Source organism: Leptosomus discolor, chromosome 1, assembly GCF_034619465.1.
Source record: "Leptosomus discolor isolate bLepDis1 chromosome 1, bLepDis1.hap2, whole genome shotgun sequence".
In the NCBI taxonomy this organism is placed as follows: Eukaryota; Metazoa; Chordata; class Aves; order Leptosomiformes; family Leptosomidae; genus Leptosomus; species Leptosomus discolor.
Genome location: NC_141391.1, coordinates 29,756,879 through 29,776,583, shown reverse-complemented (window position 1 = coordinate 29,776,583; position 19,705 = coordinate 29,756,879). Strand labels below are relative to the sequence as shown.

Below are 19,705 nucleotides of genomic sequence, written 5' to 3'. Positions count from 1 at the left end.
CTGGATGAAAGGCAGTGGAACAAACTTTTGTCTCCGTGGAGAAAAAAAGGCTGTAATGTGAGTTCAAGTTATCTTTTCTCCTAACCTACAGCTGGACGGTCAGCCCACAGGCAACACACACGTACCTTTATAACAAGTGTGAACTGCTTCTCTGCCAGGTCGTAAGGGGTTAAGTGAGAAAGCTGCAGTACTGTGAAAGAGGAGATGAAGAAAATAGGGACTGAGAGTATATCTGTGACCTAAAGAGTCCCTGACTCTGAGCAGTCAACAGCCCGAGTAAAGCAGTCCAAGAAGTTGGTTTTGGAGGGTGTAATGGAAGACATAACAATCACATAGTTCAAGAGCATTTATTCCATAATGCTTATCACAAAAGCACGTCTCATTTGTTGACAAATGTAGTACAGCAAAATAGCATACTAGAACAAGAATGATCTTCAAAATAAGCATTTAGGGCCCCAAATGTTCACTCCTATTCTAGTTGGATAACTGAGGCACCCACGATGGAACTGAAGTTACTTAGTTCCCACTACACCTGTGGACAGTGGAGAGGTTTGATTCTGTCTCTCACCATGGACTGCAAAAGGAGCCCAGGACAGCCAGCCTCCTGCTGGGGGGACATATGTCAGGCACCTAACCTTCCATGGGATGACTCAGGGCCGCAATGGTTGTATTTCCTATGAAGAAGAAAAGGGTCCTGTGGTTCTGAAGGCAAGCCGAGATGGTGATCTTGGCACCATAGACCATATGACTGCAAATAGGAGAGTGAGTGTCAAGGTGCAGTTGCATGATCAATTTAAAATGTGTAGCTACACAAGTACCCAGGCCAATGTAAGGGAGTGGCCAGGAGTACGTGGGGAGATGAAGGATGTGGAGTGAGATGGAGTCTTTCAATAGCAGCTTAAGTTGATCAGGAAAGGTTGCCCTTAGGCAGGTCAGGGAAATGTAGCTGGTGGGAGAGGGATGAGAATTCCCTGGGGGCTGTAGCACAGTGGGAAGTTTCAGCAATTGCTGCACCATCTAACAGCAAAGGTACCACATGATGAGATCTGCCGTTACATTTACTTGATCATGCAGGGCCTCTGTGGGCATGAAGTATTTTTATAAGTTTCATGCCCACAGAGTTGCCTGCATGCTATACAATGGGGCAATGACACCTCATAACACTGTTCATATTAATGTATCAGAGGAAGCTTTTTATCTCCATCAGGCAGATAATGGGCTTAATTTTCCAGCTTCATTTTTGCTCAGTACTTTTTTTTTTTCTTTTTGGTTCTACAGCAACTGCATAACAGCACAGAGAGCCTGTATTATACAACTGGAGGAGCAGATTGACCATTTTGCCATGCTTGTCAGTGTGCTGGTCTGCTGTGCATTGTCTGTACTACCTTAGTACGGATGGAGGAGTGAGCATCCTGGCACCATTATCTCCATTAGAGAACATTCAACTGCAGCTTTGCAGGAAAATGCTGCTCTGATGGGAACATGAAAGAGTTTTCTCCTCTTGTCACTGTGCTGTGCAGGATATCCCCTTTCTTATTGCTTCTGAACATCCTTCATGAGTTTGAGGTGGTATGCAAAGCCCAGCATGCTGAGAAGCACGTTGTCCTGCAGCCCTGCATTTGTCAGATGCTATTAAACAGCGGGGAAAGAGAATGGAGGAGCTGGTGAATCTGTCACATCCTGCTTGCTCAAAAGATTATTGATGCTGCATAATTCATCAAAGCATGACCGAGCAGTGCGTTCTGCTGCCAGAGGTGTCCAGTAACCGCTTCTGTTGCAGCTGCCCATAAAGTGATGGTCCTTGTTTATGAAAATAGCCTCTGTCTTTGTGTCTGCCCACAAGCCTTTCAATTAATACACCTAAACTGGTCGGTTTTGCCTTGGACTCAGATGAAATGTGAAGGTCCTGTTCAGTAAGAAATGCTACGATTTTGACATTTCTCTACATTTTGGAATGGAATTGAAATAGGGTAATATTGACATTTTCTGTGCAACAGAAATCCCGGGAAGTTTCAATTAGGAAATATTATAGTGCTTTTTTTCTGACATTATTTATACAGTGATTTAATTTTGTTTTTTACATTCCCACAGTTGAAATATTTTGATTTATTAACAATGAAAAAAATATGCTGATCTGTAATGTTCAGTTTTGAATTATTTCCTTACATCCTGATAACAATTATTACCTGATAATGAAGTACTGCTCGATGAGAGTTGCAGTTCAGAAGCTTGACGCATTCTCTCTGACCCTCTCCTGTTGCGTGATTTACATCTCCTGCAGTGCGTCATGCAATTTGGTCAGAGTGAAATGTGAAATCTTACTGCCTGATGTAGTGATAAAGGAATCTAGTCTGTGTGGTGTAAGAGAGGTTCAGGCATTGGTTGCTGTGAAGCAGCATGCCACAGCAGGAAAATGGAAGTTCATGTTCCGGTGTTCAGATTCTCTATGCAATATTGCAGGTCAGCTAAAAAAAAAAAAAAAAAAAAATTATGTCAAAATGTATTTGTAAGTTGAATACATCCTCTGAGTTTCCTGGTTAGAAGATTGAAAAAGTCGGTAGCCAGAAAATTGAAAATATCTGCCTACAATCTCTCTTTGCCATAGACTCCAGCTGAGCTCACGTACTTACCAGGTTTGCCTAACCCTGTAGGTAACTTCGTTAAATATCTCCTGGTGAGTCTTCTGAGAGGTCTTTAGGTCCGTATCTTGATTCACCAACACAGGGTTAGGAGAGACATTTTAGGGAGACAGGTACTTAGTCTCCTTCCTAAGCTCTGCTGTGGGCTGGGTTTAGGCAGTCAGTGGATTTCCAGCCAAGTCCACTGTAGAAACCTGGAAAATCACGTGTCATCAAGACTGCTGAAGGTGGTGGCTTCTCCTGAAATAAAAAAGCAGTTGGAGCACTACCCCAAGAAGGGACAGGTCTTCTTGCAGGGCACCTACAAGTGGAATGCAACCTGGGCCTCTCACAGCGTAAAAGAGGGACCAAACTGCCAGGTCATGGCCACATAACCCAGTAAGAATTCTGCTGGAGCCAGGTGTGCAGGAGTCCTGGGGCCAAAAAAGAAATGCAAGAGGGAGACTTATCTAACCTTGTGTTATTCAGGTGGCATGGGAGAAAACCTTGCTCATTTCTTCTAGAGATATTTTGCAACTTGTGTTGTTTAATGTAAAATGCTTAATGCTCCAGTGAGAAGGAGTTGTAGCTCCAGTTCCCTGTAGCTACAGATGAGCCTAGCTGCTTCCCAGCTGCTAAGGTTGCTGACCTGAAGTCACACCTTCTTGTGCCTGCTTTGGGCCAGGATGATGTTACCAGATACCCCAGACTCTGGGGTGGTGGTTACTTCTCCCCACCCTCCACCCCAAGGGAGCAGAGCACTTAACGCATTGCTTCCCGCTCCACCCGTGGGTGTTTGTGTCACTAGATCGCCGCTCTTGTCATAGCCATCCCGCTAGACACTTCTGGCCAGGGGAGGGCTGGGCAGCTTTGGAGGCCAAGAGGGTTGTCCTCTGCAAGCAGTGCTGATCCCTGCAGAGTGAGGGGGGAGGAAAGGAGTTAGGAATTAGGAAGGCAAGATCATCCTCTGCAGGTTTTTCGGAGGCGGTAGCCTCTCTCCATGCACTCAGCAGGGAACGTAGGCAACTGGGCTAGATAGACAGGTACCTGTCCTGTCTGCCCCCAGACGAGGCAGCTTGAATTTCAGTGAGGTCTTACCGAAATGAGGCAGCTGGCACAGACAGACTTGACAGCACCCACTGCTTTCTGTCAGATTGTCCTTCTGATGAAAAGATCCTGGCTTCTGGGCAGGGAAAGGAGGGGAGGAAGAACCACAGGGCAAGACTACCATTCTATTTTGCAGGACTTTCTTTTTTCTCCTCTCAGCAACATTGCATCAGCAACAAAATAAAAATAATATGTAGAGAAGGACCCATCCAAAGCTCAGGCAGCTTTAGGACATGAAGTGTGACAGCCCTGCAGCATTTGGGCTGACTGTTTGCTTTAACCTCTCGTGGGTGGTTAATACTACCTAACAGAGGAGTAAAAAGTTTAGAATTGTAAAATACTTTTTCAATCCTGGTAGTAATTACCTCTTAGCAATGTTAGTGCTTTGCCAACTCAAAGAGAACTAATCCCCTTCTGTTGTAGGAAAGAAAAAATTGTAATAGCTGTGAGAAATGTGGAGCTTATTTTCAAATAGATGCCTCAGCATTTTGATATTTTCTGTGGGATTAACTAGTAACACAGGAAGGCTGATACATATGCAGAGCTTTCATTTGCTTCTGTGACAACTTGCCGGGGGCAAATTGAACTGTGTCATGAGAAATGGTGTTGTTTCCCCACCTTCCTTGTCAGTTGAAAGCAAAAAGACTTGCTAGTAACATAGAAACAATTTGCAACTTATCATCAGTTCAGGGAAAGTTTCTCTTAGCTCCTTGCTCAGATTTCTGCTTTTCTTCTGTTTCTCTTTTTCTTACCAAAACAGAAAGGGCTGCCATTTTATAAGCACAGGATCCACATAACGAAAGGTGTAAAAGTGTTGCAGTAAAAGCATCTTTGCTAACATAAAATACTGAATCTTTGAAAATAATGGAACGTCTTTCTGTACTGATTTGTTACACTTTTCCCCCTTCAGCATAGTTGCTTCTAGCTCAAAAAAAAAAGGTGATTTGCTCTCCTGTACATGTAACCCTTAGCTCCTAATGATGGCTTTGTGCCGTGTTTTGGTGGTCTTTTGAGGCTGGCTCTGCGAGCATCTGGTGCTGATGGGCACAGGCGTGATGGCTGCAGAATACTAATGCTGGGGCTGGCTCCCACAAGGCTCCACTTTTGAAAAATGCTTTAGCCATTCAGTGTCCATGCACCATGCTGAGCAACAGGAGGGCAGAAAAGCCATGCTCAGGGAGGTTTTTTTTTCAATGCAGAGCAAGAAGCTGACAGGAGCGATGGCTCTTTGCTTCACATTGTTGGGCCCAGGCTTCTTTCAGAGCTGCAGTCATTTATATGCATGAATATCAAGCCTGTCACTTGTTGCAGGCTTTAATAGCATTTGTGTAACAGAGGAAACAGAGGTAGAAAAGAGCTGAACATCTTCCATTCCAGCCTTAGGAAATGAATGACTGTGTAGCTATGGCAATTACTTTCTTTCTGGTTTTATTAGATCACCGTCCACTGCAATTTGTTTTCCTTCCTGTCCTGCTGTCCCATGTAAAGGACGATGAGAGGACCTCCCCCAACACCCCCCTTTGTTTTTCTTCCACACTGTGACTATCCACAGGGGATATCTCAAAGAATTACCTACCAGTTACAATTGTCACAGCAAAGCCTCTTGCTGTATACTGTAGCACATTTTCTTTTTGCTTCCATTTTTTTCTTCCATTAACTGTCTGACAAAGTCACTCCACATCATCCATTTCACACAGAGATATGAGAACTCTAGTGTAATTGTATTTTTGATTATTTACTTGATTTTTCTATATCTCCCCTGGGCAAAATGCATGCTTGCTGTTTGCTCTCTATACTATATCTTTCTGCAGCTTCTAAATTGAAACTGATCATATGTTTACTAGTCATCTCTGGAAAACTATGCAGTTGCATCTAGCTGTTCTCTGAGTCTTGCAGCTATTCTGTATTGAAAGACAACTAAAACACACTACTTGTATAATACTGCTTTCCCATTAAAGCAATTGCTGAAGTATCACAGGAATGTTACTCTGATGCCAGGAGGGAGAGGTTCGTACTGATTGCCAATAGTAGGGGAAACAGCCTGTGAGACAATCCCCCTATTAAATGTGGTCTGCACAATGAAAAGCTTGGGAAGCCTTTCTAAGGCTTCTCACATTTAGGCTTTGTGCCCAGGCTCGGGGTCTCAGACATGGAGGTGGTTTCAGAACACCACACAAGGGGAACCATTTCAGCAAAAGTATCCAGATTACCTGGATAAGTTATTAAACTGTCTTGGATCTCCATTTAAGTGCATCTTTATTGGCATGCAACTCCAGCAGAACAGAAGTGACAATTTCTCCCCTGCCCTCCAGACAATTTCTCCAGCCAGCCATTGCTCTGCTTCTGAGCTATCAAAGAGGTTTCAGAGACAACAACAGATAGATCCCCTGTGAACATTCCCAAGGCTAACTAGAGGTTTCTTTTTTCCCCTGAGGAAGTGTAATTTTTTTGTGTTTCCTGCTTTTACCAGTCTTCCCTAATGTTGTAAAAACCTTGAAGCAGTAGTATTATAGTCTTGATGGTCTGAAGATAAAAACAGTGCAGGATTTGTAGGGACAAGTAATATCTTTTCCTGAAGAAGGACTTGGGTGCCTGAAGGCTTGTCTGTTTTTTTTCCCAACTGTATCAGTTGGTCTAATAAAAGATATTACCTCTCCCTACAAACTTTGCCTTACTTATTAAAACAGTTGCCTCCAGGCCACAGAACACTCTTAACTGGGTGGAAAACTCCAATGTCAAGGTGATAGAGTGGAGTTCAGTGGTGTGATTTCCATGCCCTGAGCCAATAGGCACAAATTAAAACAAGGTGGGATGAACACTGTCCCCCCTGATCATTCTGCACATCATTAGTGTCCCTTTCACCCCCACTCTATGTCAGTAGTTTTGTCTTTCCTACCTCTCAGCTGTATGGGGTAGCTCTTTTCTAACACAGAAGCACACATTGGGTAACGTCTTTTGGATGCTACCTCAGCAGAAACAGCAGCTCTTACAGTATGCTTGATGAAACTTCTCTGTCTTCTCATTATTTTCTTGGTTGCAATGTCTCTGTACATTAGTTTTAGTTTACTGCGGGTGAGCTTGAAAGAGATGGAAAAAAAGCCCAGTGTGACTGAGTAGACTGTTCCTCCTTTAAGGATCACCTAAATGTTGATAACTTGGTTAGAAACCTTGAAGGATATTTTTCTTTTTATACTTTCAGGTGAACTTTCTGTGGAAGGCATACAAGACCCATTCCTTGTTAGTGTACATATTATCACAGACCCAGGTGAATCCAAGACTCTACAGCAAGCCATTGATAAGCTTCTAGCCTGGATCCATCCGGACCTGCAACTGTTTCGAGTCTCAGAAAGACGAGTACCCAAGAAGCGCAGGAAGCCAGGTAAGGCTGGTGTTTCTCAGCCAGCCCTTGCCGTCATTCTGTTTCTGCAGGAGGAATATGGAGAAGAACCGATCTTGCAGCTCCATGAAACCTTTCAGCAGCCACCTTGGCATTACCACCACACAGAGCGGGTACATGGGAAGTTCCTCCCTTACATGCCATGCAGCCAGGACTTTTACACTTTGGCTCCTGAGACTCCTCTGTGGGCCATTCGCCCAGTGCACTATGGGAGAGAAATTATCCGCTTCACTATATACTGCAGGAGCGAAAACTTTGTTGACATTTTGAAATTGTATGAGTTAATACTGAAAAAACCAGTATGTCAGAAAAAAGCAGACTTCTGTGTTTTTCCTGTCTATTCTAACATGGAAATAGACATTCAGTTTTCTTTAAAAAAACTTCCAAAGGGCCAGATGCCAATGCCAACAGAGTCAGCGGTGCTGGAGTTCAGAGTAAAAGATGTGGGGCAGCTTGTGCCTCTCTTGCCCAACCCTTGCAGCCCCATCAGTGAAGACAGGTGGCAGACAGAAGACCACGATGGAAATAGGATCCTTTTGCAGGTAAGTTCAGTACAGAAAACAGAAGTAGTGCGGTAAAACAGAAGCGCATTTATTGGTTTTGTGCAGGAAAGCTTAACCTGCAGTGGAAGCCAGAAAAGGAGGCTTTTTTTTCCTCTAGCCTAGGAGAAGGAGCCAGGGCAGTACCACCGAAGAAACAACTTGAAACCCTTTGCTGTGTCCGTAACTAGTCAGGAAAGCAGTGGCTGATACAATCCAGATATCAGTCAAGCTCAGTTTATGCAAAGAGCGGTGTGGGATGAGGTAGCTGTTTAAAAGGATGAGGGGAGAAGGAATTATGAGCCCGAGTGGAGAAATGATGGCTGATGGGTGTAGTTTTATAAGAAATACGGGCACAGAACTGACAGCGGTTTATAAAATAGCTCTCAGTTATGAGATTTTTGTGGAAGACAAGCAGAATTCCTGATGGTACTCATTATTTTCTAGCATCACAGGGTGACAAACTTCATCTCTCTTTTGCACAGTGATTATCAGGATGGGGAGAGAGGTGGTGAAGGAAAAGAAGTATACCCTGAAGAGCAGCCTGAGAGAGACATTCCCACAGACTCTCTTTTTAAACTAATCTCAAGTGCTTGTAGCCCAGACCTGAAAGAGTTTATTTGTTAGGACATCTGTAGGCACCATATCTGGGCAATGTATCAGCATGTTCTGCTTCACTACACCACATCCAAGGGAGATAAAGGAGATAACAAGCAGCAAGCTTTTAATAGCTGCCTGCCCTGCAGAGGGGGTATCTGTGGCAATCCAGCCAGGTTAATGTGCATTCCTGCACTGCAGCGGTATTTATTGCTGCTTAGTGTTTGAATTAAGGAGCACAAACCCTCACCTTTGGAAGTCTGGCATTCAGATTTCAAAGAAGGGCTTTTTTTTTAGGGTGAATTGCATTCATGAAGCTTGTCAAATTGTCCAATCTTGTTTCTGTGGAAGGGGCGTTGTGGGTGTATGGACCTCCCAGTGTGCAGAGGTGTGTGCATCCCCCTACAGCACGGTGCCTCTGGGTTTGTAGCTGCTGGGGCTGAAAATCCAGGTACACGGGGCATCTGTGCTCTGGTGAGTCACATCCAGGTGGTGGTGAAACCTTTCGATGCCACTGTGCAGATGCCACCCACAGAGACACCCCATGCCAGAGCTGAACAGCACACGTGTGGGGCTCAGGACACCTTTCAGCTTCCCTGCTTGTCTGCCAAGACAGTCGCCAATTCGTCAGGGTTACTGCTTGCACTGTTGGCATATCTGTGTTAGCCTGAGATAACTTGTAAACGTAAGCTTACATCACGAGCCATCATGAAATATTTACACAGCAACCACACTCACTTACGTCCCCTTTTCCTTGTTCTTTTTGAGGAGGTTTCTGCTATGTGATACAACTTTATGGGATCTTGCACTGGTTTCAAGTAAATTGAAGGGAAGGGTAAAAAACCCCCAACAATAGGGCTTCTAAATAAGGCTTTCAATTTCAAATCAGCAAATTTTCAGAAATGACAGGTGCCACGCAGTACAGAGGTAAAGCAAAACTTGCTGAACTGAGGCTGAGGTAAACCCTGCAAAGAAAATCAGAATAAGATTTTAGCCATATACACCAGAAGAGAAGAGCAAAAGACTGCTAAGCGTGCCTCTAAGTGCAATTAATTTTAATTTCTGTTTTCAGTGAGGATGATGGTGCTGAACAGGAGGGCAAAATGGCAAATGGGAATGAAGTTACAGAAATGGAAATTATCGCGTTGGAAGTGTGGTGAAGCAAAAGAAGTTTAATACATGCAAAATTGGGGCAAAACACACTTTGAATCTAACTTACGTAATTGTAAAGTCATGAAGACTTGGTCCTGGTATACAGTTTTGAACAAGTCTGTACAGTCAAAAGTGGAGCTCTATGGCTAAACCAAAGGGAAAATGTCCTGCTTGTATTCAAATGACTACAAGCCACCAGTGCAACACGACCATGAAAAGAAAGTGCAGTTTCTGGTGTGTACCAAAGTTAGTATCCCCTAAGGAGTGTGGGAAGTGCTGGTGCCATTGCACAAGGTCGCATGGGCCTCACTTGTCTTCAGTCCTGGGCTCCAGAAATGTGACTTCAGAGAGATGCAGGTACAGAGAAGGCCTCTCACCCCATGTAGAGGAATGGAGGGACTGTCTTACAAATGGAAACTGGAAAAGTAGGGTCATCTGAGCCTAGTCAAAGTAAGTCTGAGGGGAGCTCTGACTGTGCTCAAAATATACCAGAAGGTAAATGGCAGGGACAGGAAAAGGCTGTTTCACTAAATGACTTTTCTGGCACAGGAACAAAAATCCTGTCAATAAATAGATTTAAGTTAGCAGTGGGACGTATTGATGGCCCACTACGTAACAACCACCCAGCAGGTGCAAACAGGTAATACTCTAACTTGAGACAGGATGATCAGTTAAGGAAAAGGGATTATATGATGGAGCATGGGTTTTAGGAAACACTGGATTTGGTGATCCATAGACTCCTTATATTCTTTTAACTCATTCTGAGTTCAAAAGAATTATAGTATCTACCTTTTAAAGTAACAGGACTTCTTGTGCAGTGCTGCTATTAACGATATTATCAATGCGACAGTGTTGGTAATAACTTTCACTTCTTCCCAGTTATATGAACCCAAGCAATGACCTCCTAGTATTTTTCGGCCTGCACATAAGTTGGTACTTAGTAGTCATCAGAATATTTTTATTTACTTCATATGGATACTACACCTTTTTACAGATTAAGATTACCAAATATACTCAAAATGGTAGATTAACATCCCTGTTAAATTACAGGCAGTGTTTAATGTTTGAAGTTTGAATATACCTCCATGATTAGACTAACAAGGTGTGACCTCTGTGTTTTTCTTGGTGTGCTTACAGGGACTTGGATACTTGCCAGCCAGATTGATCCATGTTCTTAACCCCTTTTGCAAATGCAATTACCAAGGGGCTTAGATAAAGTCAGTGCAAGAAAAAATAAAGTTGTTTGTGCGCAGGGTAAGTCTGTTTAATACCACACAAACTATTCCTTCATTTGCAAAGAAGCCCTTCAGAATTATTTTGTCACAGTAGCTCTTCCACATGGGCAAGTTAGCTCCAAGGGTGCAGCTATACACCAGCTGAGGCAAAGGGTAAGCTTCAGTTGGCTTTAGCAGGAGCAATGCTTAAGAGCATGTTTGCATCCTGTGGGGAGACACTCACACTGCTTCACCAGTGCTAAGCCCAGAAGCAGGAGCTCTGGGGAACTCTTGTCAGAGCAGTGGAAAGAATATGTAAATAACATAGCTAAGAACATGGCATATACTTGTGTACTGAATATACGGCCAGTTTTATAGGTCTTGTCCAAATTCCTGGCTGCCTCTGGGAATAATCCACACAGAGACAGCTGAAGCGCTAGTGAACTTGTGCTCCTGGCAGTGCAACATGGGAAGTGGGAAAGATTAATAACTGATGGGATTGGCTTGGCCATGCATGTTTGGGAAGCAGGGATAGTAAGTAGAGAAGAAAGTGCACAGATGGCTTCTTTAAATTATGTTTGGGTAGGGTAGGAAAGATAAAATAACATTTAGGCAGAATTTCCTAGCTACTCTGCGTGAGGGGGGACATGCAGACATACTTGGGAGGAAGGTGGGCGACAGTAAATTAATCTCTCACCTAATAACTCAGCACTTAAGCATAAGGCCCACTGTCTTTTTACATGCCAAAGGGTACCTGAGCTACCCAGATGACGTATCCTGGCAGATTAGACTCGGGACGTACAGGAGGGCTGTGCCGTCCTGAAATGCCAGTCAGGCACCCTGGGAGATACCAGAATGGACCAAACACCTACGTTCAGGCACCTGATTCACCCTGTAATAACAAATTTCTTGCTGAAATCCCTCCCCTCCACCAGTCTATGCTAATCCTACCTGAAACAAGGTAGTCTGGCATTGTAAGGCTTTTATGGCAGTTAGTGTGCTAATGAAGCTGTTCTGTTTATGAGGTGTCTTTTTTCTGCCTAGCAGTGCTTTACGGAGCACCCTTGAAATAACAGTGTAAATGTTAACTGATCACAGCTTTTAGTTAGTGGGATTTTTTTTTTTAGCTGGTTTGCTGTGTTAATCAGCCAATGCTCTTCTTACCTATGCCAGGCAACTATAATCTTGAGTTCAGAAGTGGTATAATCATACTTAGGAAACATGGTTTATTACCTGAAGCTTTGGTTCTGACAAGAGATTGCTTGTGGACCCAACCATTAAGAATGATTAACCTGTGCTGTGCTACCTGCAAGCTCAGGTCTCTGCTGCCTTGGTTATTTCTCCATCACTGGTGTACAAAATGAGTACTATGGTCATCCCCTAATGGTTTCATGAGGTCAGCTGCAGCCATTTATGTACAAGATCAGTATGCTACTATTGAATACATCCTTGGAGTTGCCAGAAGTCAGTCTGGGGGTGCAGATGTCTGCCAGCTGCATGCATAAAGGCATTCTGTGCTAGGCATTTGCAGTGCAAAATGCCTGAAGATGGGAAGCAGCATGAAGGTTACATGCCTACACGGACAGCGGCAAATATATTATACAGAAAAAAAAAGAATCAAAAGCTTATAGCTGAAAACCTCTTTGTTTATTCAGTGTATTATATACAGATGGCTGTAAGACTCATGAACTCATCTCTTCATCCCCTTTTATCTGGGGCCACGAGGAGAACAAAAGTGCCTTTTTTTCCCTCAGCTTATTTAAAACATATACGTATCTGCATGAACAGTGTGGCTGTAGTCAAACCTCACACTCAAGGTAGCTGAATGAAGAAATCAGGGAGAGAGACTTTTCCATGATGCACAACTGACCCAGTGTGTTTTAGGGAGCAGAGACAGTGCCGCCTTACAGAGTGCTGGAGACCGGCCGTAACTAAAGCAAGGATCTGGGACAAGAGGACTCAGACAATGCAGAAAATATCCTATCTTATATATACATATGGGCAGCAAGGGTGGGTATTACTGAGCTGCTGAGGTAGAGATAAATGCAAGATCTGAGGTTAGGACAAAGCTTTTCCTTGTCCTCTCCCAGCCCCAACTGAGACTAAAAAAGACCCCATTTTACTCTCCTCTGCAGCACGAGGGATGGTTTGCCTCTCAAGCTTATCTTGGCCAAGGACAGGCAAGTCTTGGAGGCTCAGGATCCACTTCTGTTTCTATTGAGAGGTTTAGGACACAGATCAGTGTGTTCACAGTTGCATTTATTCCAGCTGACCCAGCAAACCCTTCCACACCTCACCTGGCTCTGCATGTCCTCTCTCCAACACAAACCAGTGTTCCTTCTCCTTCCCTTAATTTCCAGTTTGGATGGTTATCCAGTTACCCAGCATTTGTATGATCACGATGAAACATGTAAATAATCTAGGAGCATTAGTCAATCTGCTACCATTTTAGGGGCCTTGGGCTTTATGGCACATCTGTCTTATGCCCCTGCTGGAAGCATACAGTGATTTAGTCTCCTGAAGACTGAAATGCTTTCATCTGCCTAAAGTGTCAGCAGGCTCAGTAAAGAAATGGCTTAATGATTTGTAAAATGATGAACACAAGACTGGATGATATAATGTACCCCTGTAGTCTTAAAGGCAGTTAGATCATCTCACCCCTGTTACTCAAAGCATTACCAACTACAGAAATAAAGGAAAGAAAGCTGTCCTGGTTTCAGCTGAGATAGAGCTAGTTTTTTCTTCTTTGTAGTTGGAATAGTGCTGTGTTTTGGATTCAGCATGGGATTTGGTATGAGAAGAATGCTGCTAATACACTGATGTTTTTAGTTGTTGCTAAGAAATCAAGGACTTTTCAACTTCCCATGTCTTGCTAGTGTGCAGGTGCACCAGAAGCTGGGAGGGAGCATAGCGAGAGCAACGGCCCCAAATTGGCCGATGGAATATTCCATATCATACAATGTCATGCTCAGTATATAGATGAAGGTTAGCTGGGAAGCTCTTGCTCTCTCTTCCAGGATTGCGGTTTTGGGATTTTCTCCTCTGGGATCACTAGCCAGGAACGGGCTGGGCCTTGGTCGGTGGGTGGTGAGCAACTGCATTGCACATGAATCATTTGTATATTCTATTATTACTATTATTATTATTACCATTACTATTTTAATTTTATTTTATTTCAATTAGTAAATGCTTTTTATCTCGACCTATGAGTCTCCTTACCTTTACCCCTCCAATCTTCTCCCCCATTCCCTGGGGCAGGGGAGGGTGAGTGAGCAGCTGTGTGGTGTCTGGCTGCCAGCGGGGTTCAAACCGCAACAAAAGCGCAGTCCCAATACTGCAGTCTTCAGTCACTACAGTTGAATACAAGTCAAAAAGAGAAAGATGAGCGGGTAAACCAGGAAGCAGAGAAGGTTAAAAGGAACGACAAAAACAGGCAAAGAGAGGGCACTTTTGCAGAGAACAGTTTGGTCTGCAGGAAGGAAAATGGAGGTGAGAAAAAGCTTCAAGCTTGCTTGAATTAATAGTGCAGATAGTGCAGCTCTGAACACAGAGAAGAAGAAAGGCAAGAAAAGCATCAAGGGCAAGCAAGGATGTATACAGGGCACCTTTACAAAAAATACTTTTGGTTTCTGTTGAAACTGGTGAAAAGGACAGACTTTTGGAGTAAAAATTGACTCAAGTCCAGGGATTTAATTAATCTGTAAGTCTAATACTAGCCTCCTGTTCATAAAAATCTACTCTACTTTTCCTTTCCTTTTAGTTCTGTAGGTGTTTGGTTCTTCTTAATGCTAATGATTGGGTTTGGGAGGGACACAGCGAATCAGTCACTAACTCAAATAGGAGGAGACTTTTTAGTTGTTTTTCTTCATCCTAAGGTACTTTGTCTTTTCCTTTAGTGCAGTTGTTTCATGGAATAGTAAGATCACTGATGGCTATACACCCAACAAAAACTCTTGAGAGTTAGTATATTTAGTGTCACAAGGCACCTACCTTTTCTACTTTTGTAAACACAATACATGCAACTTTTTAAATACATTCAGTTGAATTTTAAATCAAATTTGTGCATTTTGCCTTTAGATATGCTGCCCTTCTGAATACATTTTGCCTTTCAAGTGAGACTTATTATGGTGATACTGAGGACTAACCTCTGCCACCTTTTCTTGTGTAGAATTTTTTTCCCCTGGATCAATCGCACTGGTTTTAATACAATTAAACAAACACTGTTGTGCTCCTGTTGAGCAAGGGAAGCGAAATCTGGGCTCGAGATGGTGATGTCATTGCCGTGCTGGCTGTTTGGCTGGTTTCTGACCTCAGCGGAGCCTTGCTGGCAGTGCTTAATACAGATAATGCGTAATGAGATCACTATCTGCTTTCAGGAAAAGCAGATAACTTAAAATAGACTGCAGGAGCAACTCGTGGATTTTTTTGTCAGGTACAGGCTGCCTAAGTGAAGTCGAAAGTGCATTTCTGCGAGGCTCGCTCCAAGTTGTTTATGGCGTTCCCAGATATTCGTCATGAAATTCTTCTGCATCCCATTGTAATACACAAAGACTCTAAATCCCTCCAGGCTTCACAAAGATTTGTGCAGAGATTATAAATGAGCAGCAGATTAGCGCCAGATGAAAAAGTCTGTTCTCTTTGAGAGCTAATCTGTTCGGTCAATGGCCGGGTTTGTTGTGTGTCTTTGTGGTGAGGTCTGACAAATGTATCTCCCTGTATTTGGAATTTCAGCCAGTATCAGTGTGTCAGTTTGGATCGACTCTTTTCAGATAGCTGACTCCCCTCTCTGGCATCTCTGCTGCCCTTATGCCTGATGCAGGCAGCATGGCTGTACCAAGCAGCGCTCTGCCAGGCTGCAGTGAGGTAACGGGCAATGCAGAAAGCAAGCTGTGAGAAGGCTGAAGATAAGGACTTAAAAAAGACAAGAATTCAGAAAATTAAAGCAGATGCAACTGCTTCCAAAGCCAAGGGCGGATCTAGGAGGCGGGAGAAGGTTGTTCTGCTGAAAAAGAGTAGCTGCATGTGCATCACACTGTCCTCACAGTACAAAAATAGGTCCTGCTGTTTTCAGCATCCCATGGTGCGAAGGGCAGTGGAAGATCAGCATCTCTCGCTTGCGTGTCATGGTTTCTCCCGTGAGCAGTCACATGTGGAAATCCAGTTTGAACTTTGTGGAACTGTCAGGCACTGTAAGGTTAAAACGAAGCGTAGCGATCACATGAACACATAGGCTGCATGCAGCTCTCCGTATGCGTGCCAGGGTGGTACAAGGGAGCACAGTCAATGGCCTTGGCACAGGACTAGGAGCTAGTTTTGCCTGAGTTTTAATCCTGGCTAAATCATTGAATCCTCTCTGTGATCTCTGACAAGCTACAGAATGTAGATATAGAAAAGTCTTATTAGTCCACATAATCCAGTTCTCTACAATATAGGATTAGCCTGTAATCTTTATTCGCTAGTATTTCATGAGATGGAGCTTCTGACACTACCTGTAGTACAGTTGATCAATCCGGTATTCTCACTGTCAGGAAAGTCTTCAGATATGTTGCTTTAAGATGAAAGTATTAAAAAAGTCTCCCCCTATTATTTCCACTTTCTGCCCATATCCTGAAGACCAGCATTGGAAAACAGGTCTTCTGAATCGTAACACATCTAAACAAAAAAGGACCGAGGTAAACAATTCCTCCTATAAACAAAGCTGCTCAGAAATAAGCTGTGTTAGTGATGTCTCTTGGTCTGCCCTGCAGGCAGCCATCCTAAGGGCAGACTGTACTTGTCGCATTCCCCTCACTGATCCACCATTATCTCCTGCCAGGCCAACTGGGCTTGACCAGGAGCTGTGACCCAGTAGCAGGAATAACAGCAAATACCTTGTATAAAATGAAATGCTTTTATCTGTCCACAGGAACATTAAAAGAGCTAGGAAAAATGTTTAAAATAACAAAGCCCTAAAACTAATGTCTTACCTAAAGTAGATTTTTCTTGTTAGTGTAAGCATGTTCCAGTTAGGCCAGGTACTTAAAGCTGTTTGGCTGCACAGGGCAGATTGCCCCTTCCAACTGCTTGCACTTAAGAAGCGCATTTCCCCTTTCCTTTGAGTCTCTACCTTTTATCTGCATTTTGGTTAGAACGTTCCTCCATGAAAGCCCTCAGAATTTCTAGCAGGGGTGTTTCATCTTACTTCATCCATTTATTCTGGCGTTGCCCTCTGCTCCACACCCTCATAGCTGATGCCTCGGGTAAGCATCCTTTTGAGTACTGGTAATTTGGTTGCACCTGTAGTCATTGTGTTCCATTATCTACAATCCAAAACTAACACAAGCTAATTCAAACTGGAGGGTTTGTAAATATTAGAAAGAGCTCAAAACAGCTATTCTCGTGTCTGTGCTTTATTCCCAAAATGCTTAAGACTTTACCTGTATTAATTAAACATGTCCAGGAACATTCCCAGGCACTGAAATCCCTGATACGGCGTGGCCGTGCATGTGCCTGCAGGCCAGGCAGGATGCAGCGGGTATGTACGATTGGACAACTGAATCAGACCCAGTATCTCTCACTAATGGTGACCTGAGGGATCAAATTGAATTACTGTTTCTTTGGAACACGTCAAATGGTATGGCAATAAGAATGACAGATTATTTACCATCATCTAAATGCATGAGACTTTTACTAGTGTGTGAAATACTTCCTCTATACACCAAAGCAAAATGAACACATGGGAGTTATTGCTGCAGGATTTGGTTCAGCTCCAGATTGTAGACACCTAAAACTGATGTTTAACTGCAGGTATTTTTGTGTGAGCTACAGTCTGTGTTCTCACTGAGGCTGGTGGGTATGTCCTCAGTACAGCCCAGGGACCTAGAAGGCAATTCAGCTAACCAGACACAGTTTTTTTCTTCAGGGAAAGCTGAATTGCTCTCCAGACTCCATTGGCTGTATTAAACAGACAACTAAATCCTACCCATGATGTCTGTGGGCTCTGTCTTATGTACATATAGATAGATGGTATGGTCTGCACAAGGTAAAGGCAAGGCTTTCATACTGCCCACAGAACCCTCTCCAGTGCAAGTGTCAGATCTGTCCCCAAAAGCCTTGTGTTTTCAGGTGCAGTTTTGTCTGAGTTGTTACCAGTGCTTGTGATCCCAAAGGCCCCTTTACCTTTTCACAAACAAGAAGACTGCACCTGCTTGGATCCTTGGTTTCTTTGATTGCTTGATCTGCCAAATTGTTAACTAAGTCTACAATAGCACAAGAATACAGCGTACAAACAAGCCAGGGTCAGGCAATCCATGATTTTCTTTCTGAGAGGTAGTAGTGTTCCGGAGGTGCTTTCGTTAGTTCACCAAGTGTGGTGGTTGAGTCCATGTCGTGTATCTGATATTGGAGCTGCTGAACAGAAAAAAATAGTACCTTTGGTTAATGCAAACAAAATATAAAGAGGAGTGTTTCATGGACAAACCCACCAAAAGAGCACGGTGATTTGGTTGTGTACTTTCAGTATGTCATGTTGTTATTGCTGGGTTATCCAGAAATACCTTAAGTTAAGAAACAGCTGGTGTTTTCTTCATGAACACAAGCCTTTTATCTCGCTGGGTAATTTTTAAAACAAATTAGCTCACATATTTCACAAATAATATAATATTGCATATAAAGGTCTAAAGTGATTTCTGGTTAATGTTTCGTTGACAATTTGACTAATTTTATTTGACTCTTTTGTACTCCATTTCTTATCAGTTAATGAAACTGCTACGCTACTGTGGTTCATTTCCCCATTAATTAATTTAATTCTTTATGGCATTAAGGAAAACAGCTTATTATATTATATAGAAATAGCTTATGAATTAACATACCTTATTACGGATACATTGGTGTATATATATTAATCTACAATGCCTAAGTGAACTTGTATGGTTTGGCTGTCCTATAAATCACGTCTAGCTAGGCAATCACAAATGAGCAAAACATTTTTTGCTGATGTGAAAATCCTTTTTTGCCTATAAAATCACTGCAATAAAAAACAGAAGACGGTTATGACAGATCTGGGTCACTAAGACAATGTGATGTGCACTAGCAAGACATCAGGAACAGCAATGTATGGAGTTCTTTTAGAGACAGGGGATACAAAGGACCTCCTTGGTTGCCAGGTCTCACCCCTTTCTGTCATGTCATATAATCTCTTTGGTAAAATGGTCAAGCTCCATCTTTATCCATTACTCGCCTCAGAGGACTTGTTGTGATTAGAACCGTTTTATTAGCTTGTGATTCGGGTTTTTTAATGGATAGTTCGTCTTGGTTTGGTTTGGTTTGTTTTTCTCATGACTGCGTCTTTTTAGTTTGAGTTTTTTCTTTTTCACGTAGGCATGGTTTGAGTCATGGGCAGTTTTCTGGATGAGGCCTTAGCAGTGTTGTCCATAGCATGTTAATACTTTTTTTAACTGACTTGAGACGGTCCAGAATCATGTTTGTTGCAGCTGTATCACTTTAATAGCACATAGTGACCAAAGTACCTGGTTCTTTCTCCTCTGTTGTTTTCAGCTGACAAATCCCATACCTGAGATTATTGTCTGTGCTCAAGGGTATGGTCTTGCACTTCGTCCCATTAGTTCCTGTCCCTTTTGGGACAGAAATCTAGCATTTTGTATAATGTGAGAAATTCCAGTAAGAAGATTTTAAATTAAACTTTTTATAATGCAAACTTCTGAAAGCCTTACCAAGATAAGTGGGATGATGGAAAACCTTATGATTGCTCAAACTCTAGGGCTTCACTTCAGTTACCCACATATCAGTGTCTAATCCTAGGAAGGCCACCTGGCCTCCAGCTGCTTCTTGAGAAGGACATTGGCTCCCCATTTGTCACAGCTGCTGCCCTTGTGCAAATCCTCAAGTATCTGGCAGGTAGACAACTGAATTCTGCCCTAGGGATAAGATTCAGGTCCCAATTCAGATCATAACCATCAGGTTAGGTCTTCAGTCTAGGTGTCTATAAGCAAATTAGACATTTAAAGCTGTGCTTAAAGTCATTAGGAGCTAGTTAATAAAGCAAGTGGGTTCTAGAGTGCACTGCTCAGCTAACCAGATGTG

At 43.0% G+C, this 19,705-nt stretch overlaps 1 protein-coding gene across 1 annotated transcript in view; it reads left to right on the top strand.

Annotated features, from left to right (window-relative positions):
* Positions 1-19,705, top strand: part of FAM124A (family with sequence similarity 124 member A) — a 42,444-nt gene that overhangs the window by 21,412 nt on the left and 1,327 nt on the right. The window contains exon 3 of the mRNA XM_086481931.1: positions 6,925-7,664. Coding sequence (XP_086338057.1) covers positions 6,925-7,664 — 740 coding nt within the window. The remainder of the gene's footprint in view (positions 1-6,924; positions 7,665-19,705) is intronic.